This window comes from Erpetoichthys calabaricus, chromosome 11, assembly GCF_900747795.2.
Source record: "Erpetoichthys calabaricus chromosome 11, fErpCal1.3, whole genome shotgun sequence".
Lineage (NCBI taxonomy): Eukaryota > Metazoa > Chordata > Cladistia > Polypteriformes > Polypteridae > Erpetoichthys > Erpetoichthys calabaricus.
Window position 1 is genome coordinate 91,716,743 of NC_041404.2, and position 8,400 is coordinate 91,725,142.

At 38.1% G+C, this 8,400-nt stretch overlaps 1 protein-coding gene across 1 annotated transcript; it reads right to left on the bottom strand.

The window, feature by feature from the left end:
- Positions 1-419: 419 nt before the first annotated feature.
- On the bottom strand, positions 420-5,329 carry LOC114660722 (pro-adrenomedullin-like). The gene is made up of 4 exons (XM_028813609.2): positions 5,253-5,329; positions 4,848-4,960; positions 1,687-1,839; positions 420-1,064 (listed from the first exon to the last, which is right to left on the bottom strand). The coding sequence occupies exons 2-4, from the start codon at positions 4,928-4,930 to the stop codon at positions 869-871; spliced, it is 432 nt and encodes a 143-aa protein (XP_028669442.1). The 5' UTR covers positions 4,931-4,960; positions 5,253-5,329; the 3' UTR covers positions 420-868.
- Between the last annotated feature and the right edge of the window lie 3,071 nt (positions 5,330-8,400).

An 8,400-nucleotide genomic window follows, 5' to 3' on the forward strand; every position in this document is an offset into this window, starting at 1 on the left:
TGAGAATACAAATACGTTTTAAATAAATTATTTACAGGTTACCAGAATGCTCCTTGACATGTTGAAGTAGCAATGAGAATAGAATTCTTCAGGAAGCTGCTTCCTTGCGTCTGTCCCTATGTAGATGTTTGATTGGCTTTGGTCTTGAGGGGGTGGGGATGCTGCTTGGCTTGCTCAGAAGACTTTTAATTTATTGTCACTGTTATGGGTCAAATGTACATTTACAAAAGGCTGACGTCAAATTATGGTGGTGTGGAGATGGGTGGAACAGGGAGGGTTACCATTAGCATCTCTGTAGCAAACTCCACTATCATGAGCAACCTGTCTATTGCATACAGTAATTCTGCTTTCATGAAAAACATCATTTGAAGCATTGACATAACTCGGCTCAGCTCACCAGGAATTCACAGACACAGTAGTGCTTGAAAATATTGTGTTTTATTTGCACACCCTTTCCCAAAAATTACAGCTTCAGGAGTGAACCAGCACAGTCCTGTGAGTTTTTATTAAACTGTAAAAAATGGGACTAAGAATAAATCAAAAAAAGAAATAAATTTATAATATATTAGGCATGGAATCTGTACATTGTTGATATTTATATGCCCTCTCCAACAAGGCAGGGCTTTCTCTTCCCAGCGTCCTGCTTCACACCGTGTCCATTCACTTGGCTCAGACAATCACACTTCTTCCAGGATTCTTTGTCTTCCTTTTGCCTTTCCCTTTCCTTGTTGGACTGCTTTATATTTTTTTGTTGGACTTAAAATAACAGCAGCAGCCCACAGGCAGAGGCAATCTGGACCAGGAAGAGTTATTAAAGTGGCTCAGGGAGCAGCTTGCGGCCAGTCCACCTGATTCCTTGCTGCCAAGCTCAGCGACGCCGTCGTCTCCTTCCATAGCCATGTGGATCAGACATATTCTGTTTAGACTCTTCTTTGACTGTCTTTCCACCCATTCGATAGAGTAGGCTGGCCAAATTCTGAAGTTGGCAGGTGCCCAGGTGGCAGCCACGATTTGGATTAGGCATATACACTGCACGTCTTGACCGATTCTGTACAGGAAAAGGCCTGAAATGAAATTGAGACAGGAAATCTCATATTAAAAATGAATGTTAAGCAGATTTGTAAACATGGTGTTAATCAGCAGGTCTGTTCTCCGTAAGAATAGGGGCTAGGAGAGTCCTCCAGGTTAAGACCTACATACCAGTCTGAGTGGAAGATGTGAGTGTTCTGTTTGGCCTAATATATAAGGAGCCATCCATCCATTCATCTGCTAAGCTGTTCATTTTTGCAATTCACTCTTTCCCCTGTAGGCCTGTGAGAAGTCACACTCTGTCCTAGTAGCACTTGAACCTATGTTGGAGTTGATGCCAGTTCATCACTAGGCATTCTTGACCATAACCTTACATGCCTATTCACAACTGAGGAATTTATGGTCATTTATCTATATGTAAATGAACTGTGTTTGTTCTGGGAAGAAACCAGAATCTGAAGGGAAGAGCATGCAAGGTATTCACAGAAGATATACTAGCTGAGAAATGAACCGTTATCTCAATAACATGACTATGGGCATTAGGAAATTTTGCCATCTGCACACAAACCTCCTGCCATACAATAATGCAGTTGATATATGTATATTAAAAAAAAAGCTTTTTGTAATCTCCTGTTCAAAGTGTTCTGGTCAACTTACCTTACTGGCACTTTGAGTGCATCGCGGAGGTCCTCAGGTCTGATGTACTTTTTTTCAGCACCCACTGTGTTGTGGATGGTACTTCGAACTGGTCTAAACCACAGCTTCTCAAACTTCATCTCCTTTAAGGCTATGTTATTCTCTTTGGGTAACCTGAGTAAAGGATAAGGGAAAATAAAATTAAGGATATTAAAGTGTGAATTTTTGGATTCACTACTAACTGTCCCTTCATCTATATTCTGAATCCAGAGAAAACCCCTAAAAACACATGAAACTCAGGTCTGTGGAGGTGCAAGGCATGAACCGTGATATTACAGTACATTTATAAGTATAACTTGTAAACACTTTGAAATCACTTCAGTTTTTTGTTTTGATGCCTCCTGACCTCCACATATGATATGTTGTTCGACTTGTCTTGATGTCTCGTAATGCAAGACGTCAAGCTTTTTGGGCCCCCCCCCCCCCATCCTATTTTTGGCCCCCTAGACCTGAAAACTCTGATCAGTAATATAGGCATGTAAAGTGTCACTTTATGGTATTTCAAGGTTGCTAATCGCAAATCTAATATTTTTGATATTTGATTCTTTACCAGTAGCCCTACTCCTGTAAGAATCACTCTCAGAACATTAAAAATAACAATTTTCAAACATAAGCATGTAAGATATCATTTTAGACTATATTTCAAGAGCGGTGATTGCAAATATAATGGTATTGGTGATCCTTTATTAGGGGTCAGCCCCCTATGGGCCTTTAAAACATCAAAAATCTACTACAATCGAGAATATTTAGACATTACATGTTCAAACTGAAATACACATTTTAATTTTTCAAATATTTGGTAAAATTATTCTTGTTTATTGTGTGTTTCTATCTCATGAAGTAAATCATTACATTTCTTATGCCCCCAATACCCCCCCCCCCCCAAGAATTACAGTGGCTTACACTAATTCAGACAGTAGTAGCAGTACTGTGGATCAAGTAAATTCCAGTTGATTAATAGGAGGCCTAAGACTACAGCAAAATAAATGAATGGCAAAATACAAAATGGAAACTTTTTCAATAGTTATCCTAATGTGTTCTAATTAAAATACAAATATTACTGTGTTTAAGTAGTTCATAATGGCACCTCCCACCCTTTTCATATAATTATTTCAAATGGATACTTGGTATCTAAATACATTACTAATTATGTCAAAATGACATTCTAAAAAGTACAACTTTCCTATAATGAAGTTAAACTATAATTAACTTTTCTAGCTGAACACTAACTCTTCATATGCTACAGTTCACATATAATGATAAAAACTTTGTTCATCGAGCAGTAAACTGGCTCCTTTCCAGGGTTATTCCTTACCTTGATACTATTAATATAAAGTTTGGCCCCTGACTTTGAAGTGGACTGTTTAGGTTTGATTAACATAACACAGTGAGAATCATGTATTAGATATATCCTTTACTATTTATTATAAATACGTATGTGTATATCTGAACATATAATGTATTCATCACCAATATCAATAAGTTGCATTGTGATTATTATACATTTCAGTGTAATCAAAAGTGTAATTTTTGCTATGTAATTCCCTAATGTTTTGTGACTAGCAATTTTCATACAGTTTCCTCTAATAGATAAAAAACACATTAATGTTGACTCAAGATATCCTCCGGTGTGACATTTCAAATATGATTAATGTTTGCTAACTAGTTATAGCCCACCATGTGACACATATGTAACATGGCATTCTCAAGCACTTTTAACCCTATTCAGGGTTGTGGGTTTGTTTCTGGACCTTATTCTGGCAGCTGGGCAGGAAACAACCCTAGACGGTTAGGGTTAGTTAGGGTTAGGTGATGAAATTACTCATATTACAAGACTGAAGTATTCAAACAGCAGTTTATTTATCTCATATTGATTATGAAGTGATGATATATGTGTCATCTACTTTAAATCTATTAGCATTTAATTACTTTTTATATAGGATACTTCACATTGATAGGCTCAGAACAATTAAACATTCAAAAATAGATAAGCACTGTGCACCATGTGCATGCAAATATATGGTAAGTGTACACATTAAGTCCCCATTTAGTGATAACGTACGAATAACATTAAACTTAAACATAGGTAAATGATAATGTACAGTGGGTCATTTGCAAATGGTGAAGAATAAAGATGAAAGACCAAACTTTATGAGCATAATGACTGAAGTATGAAGATTGTTGAACTTGTTGCCACATTAGGCATACACCATTTTTGTGGTTGTTTGGTACCCTGTTTAAATGTAAGGCCACTGGAGCCTATTCTACTGGCAAATGACACAAGAAATGCTACAGCAGACTGACTAAGCAGCACAATTTGACTGTTTACAGTCATCAGTTAAATGACTGCATGTTTTTAGAAAATCCCTCATAGGAAAGGCAACTGAAAACAAGTGTGGGAATGCCTCATCAAGGCAAGCACTGTGGGGGAGGAACACTACGCTACTACGCAATGCCAGCAAATATATTGCATAACACAAATCACCTTTATCACTATCAATTTAAAAAAGCACATTCCAGAGGACGTGTAGGTTAAGTTAATTGTAGATTCCAGATTGGCTATTGTGGTTTGTGAGTATGGCGGGATCATTGAGTGATAGGCTGAACACTGTTTAGTGCTGCCAGGATTGGATCTAGCCCCTTAACAGTCCTAAAATGAATATATTGGGTTGGAGAATGTTACTTTTTTTATTTAAATAAAAATCTCAGACATCCATCCATCCATCCATTATCCAACCCGCTATATCCTAACTACAGGGTCACAGGGGTCTGCTGGAGCCAATCCTAGGCAACACAGTGCGCAAAGCAGGAAACAAACCCCAGTCAGGGCGCCAGCCCATCGCAGGGCACACACACACACTCACCAAGCACAAACGAGGGACAATTTAGGATCGTCAATCCACCTAATGTGCATGTCTTTGGACTGTGGGAGGAAACCCACGCAGACACGGGGAGAACATGCAAACAGCTTAAGTGAATTGGAGTCAATTTGATGAAATGTGCCTGGCAGTCTAGCAATATTGGGTTCAATTCAGTGGATGCTACCCCATACTTCTCTAATATATAAAATTTACAAAAATTTTAATGTATAACAACATTTTGTAATTGCAGTAGTTTCTTACCTGAAGCTGGCAGTTTGGCACATGAACATGCACCACACCAACAGTACTGGCAGCAGCCTCATCAATAAAAATGATTGGAACATCTTGCTAATGGCTTCAGCTGAATGCACCACCTTTTAAAAAAGGAGAGAAAGATGAGTGATCCCTGGCTGAGAGCTTTTACATGCGCCAAAGAGCTTAGCCAACCAGATAGTGGCTTAAATCCAAAATTGATTTTTAGGTGCTGTATGGATGTGACCTCAAGTGCATTAGACATGTCCTGAATCATTATAGTCTCCATTCACCTATAACATCTAATTTTAATAGTGTCTGGAATTAAATTATTATGTCAACTTCTATGCAGGTGTTACACATTTAGTTTACTATCAAACAGTTAAATTATTAAAAAAAGAAAAAAGTCCTTACTTGAGGATATCAGTGTTGTTTCCTTTGCGTCCCTTGACACTGGCAATTCCACTTAGCAGTGTGTTTCTCCGCTCTTATCCTCTTCACATGGTGAAGCCTCTTTATATATTGTAGAACTCCGAGGTCGAGGAGGAGCTCTCCACTCAGTCACCACTTCCTGGCATTTTTTTTTGTTTTAAATGACAGACATTTTACATCACTGCCTGATTAATGTTTCTCACAGAGATCAAACAATATCTGAATTATTGACCTTTTGTATCTGTGCATATTATCATATTTTCTGTAATCTTTTATAGAATATTAAGGGACAATATGATTGATGCACAGATTCAAGGATCTTAAGCCTCAATAAAAATTAATTAGGAGATAAATGAGGGAAGTAATCAATTGACTTATTATACAGAGATATTGGGTGTCCAATAGTCCACAAACAATAAATAAGTATATATTGAAATAGATTTAATGTGTGAGTGCATTAAGAGAGCTGTGCAGTGATAACAACATCCTTCACTGAAGAAAAGCCCCTTGATCCAATGCATCGTTCCTTTACTTTAACTCCGCAGGGTAAGTAACTCATGTTTCTGATTCAGAGCCAGGCTGGTAAATATGAAGTCAATAGTTATAAACCAACACTACTAATATTAGTCTGTCCATCCATCCATCCATCCCCTGCACAGTCCAAAAACAGCTTGGCTGACAATTTTAAAATGAGTATCGGAGCTTATTTTCTTATCTGGAGGTTGCCCCTGCTTTAAACCTGAAACTGCCTGGGATAGACTCACATTAATTAGACCAAAATGCAAAGAAGGTGAAAAAATAGTTTATAATAATATTAAGTTACTAAAAGAACACTGCGCATTTATTATAATTGGCAAAATGTTATCCAATGCTGTCCATGCCCTGCGCATGTGACAGTTGTTGTTCTGGAAGACTCAGGTAGCTGCTCTGGGAATGAAGCACAAAAGGTAACAACGTTTGATCTAACACTGCTTTTATAAATGTAGAAGGATCTTAAGTAATCAACAGAAATTGAATTTTGACACTTGTAGGAATTGTTTGCTGTCACAATACGTGACACACAGTGACAGCCCCTATCTGTGAGCACTGTCTTTTCATCGCAGTACTGGTGACAATTAGAAGTTGACTGCAATGTACGCCACTGCTGGAAGACCCTTTGGACAGTACACTTTGACACTCCTGCAAAGTCAATAACTTTCTGTATTCTTGTACACTATGTCCTTTGGCATGGCCAAATGTAATAACCGCTTTTTCGCCAATCATTGTGCGACTCATTTTTCATGGAGAGAACCAAACACTTGTGACATAACCCTACTCCTCATCACTGTATGAACCCAACACAGCTAATTGAAGGATGGTGTTTAATCCTGGGGTGCCCTCTGTTGATTTCTGAAGTTGGTATCTCCTCTTACATGAACTGTAACAAATTTTACGTCTTGTGAGCTAAATAAACTAGGATTGTGTGATGAAATGTATCATGTGCTTAATGTGCTTTAGACGAGATGGCAGTGTTTCATGTGTCTCTCTCACAAATCCAGCATCCTGGGTTGGATTCTGTGTGGAGTTCGCATGTTCATCTTGTGTCTGCATAGGTTTTTCTCCTGCAACCCTCACATTCTGTACTGATTCTGACTCTACTGCGTTGTCTTCTTGTACTGTGAGCTTACTTCCTTCTACTTCTTTAGGTTTCATTCTCTCTAATTTATACTGTGTTGTATTTTATCTTGTTGCTTCAAAATGAACTCTTGTTCACTTGTGAAAGTTTGCTGTTTGAAGGCTTGTGTGCAAACTAAATATTGATTGATTGACAAATTTTAAGAGATGGGGAGGAAGGGGGAGTTCATCTAGGTGGAATTCAACTATTGTATTACAGAAATTGATTGCCCCTTCCTGTAACCTAACACTTCTACTCCACTAATGAAATATTTTTGATCCCAGGGCATAAGACAATTCCATCATATAATTCTGAAAAGCTAAATTTGTCAGCCTTCCAATGATATGAATGTTTAATAGTATGACTTTGAGTTCATCTTTTGTAAAGAGTTAGCAAAAGAAAGCAGTACCCATGGCATTGGCACATACCCACCATAATACTGACAAAAAAGTGATAATAAAAGGAGAGCATGAAAATAAAAATTCAAATCATTATGTGCTCCTCTTACTGATGTTTGGTCATATGAATATAACCTGACAACTCCATCTCTATTCCATAGGTTTCTTCTTTTCTCACCTGCCAATAAAAGCTCAGCGTGTTTTATAGGAAAACCTCTGCACCCTGCCGCTGCTTCACAGTCTCAAGCATCAGGAAGCCACTGCTCCCTTGTGTTGTCAATTTGTAAAAGATCACTAAACACACATTTTGCTGTCCTTAACTGGGCTGTCAATCTTCAGCCCTAGATAGTGTATCTTTAATGTCTGTAAGTTTTTAAAATGATCGTGGGTGCCTTCCATAGGTATTTAAATAGAACACTAGCTCTGGGAACCTTCATAAATATTTTTTTTTTCTTTTTTGCAATCAATAAGCACTCAAAAGTGCCATCACAGGCCGTCAGGTAAACAGATGACAGTTATCCAGCTACTGCCCAAAATATTGTGCTATGTATATAGCAGCTCTTATAGTAAAGTTGTGTTTTTTAATCATTTCATATTCTAGAAAACCATCTGACATTTACTAATGGCACAATGGCTTCCTTCCGCCATAACAGACTTTCCCATATGCTGTCAGCATTCCAAGACCACTATCAGTAGGGCCATTGGTGATTTTTCCAGATAGTGCTCAGTTTCCTTCAGGTTTGGTCCGGAACAAGAGTGCGTTGTGAGCCAAGGGGGGCCTCACACCTGTTGCATGATTAAGACGGGTCTCTGTGTTTTTGTAAATCCATTGTCCCTGGAATGGGGGTGCTCATTTCAAATCGCCTGGGTAATGACTTTTTTGAGTAAACATTTTACCAGTGGAAGAATTCAAAACATTTCCTCTGTTTCCCCTTTCTAACTATTTTTGTGTTTTTCAAAGGCTGCTGTGAATTCACAGCTCAGAATAAACAGCCGACAAGGTCAGGCTATTGTTAATGAACGAGGTTTTGCGTGTCTTTGTTGTGCGGCTAAAGTTGCGAAATGAAGAAGTCATCAG

What these genes read in the sequence shown, in the direction of transcription:
- LOC114660722 (XM_028813609.2), bottom strand. Translation starts at nt 4,930, where the DNA reads ATGTTCCAATCATTTTTATTGATGAGGCTGCTGCCAGTACTGTTGGTG. An exon ending in TGCCAAACTGCCAGCTTCAG is followed by an intron (nt 1,840 to 4,847) that starts GTAAGAAACTAC and finishes TCCTTTACTCAG; the next exon opens with GTTACCCAAAGAGAATAACA. An exon ending in GCACTCAAAGTGCCAGTAAG is followed by an intron (nt 1,065 to 1,686) that starts GTAAGTTGACCA and finishes ATTTCATTTCAG; the next exon opens with GCCTTTTCCTGTACAGAATC.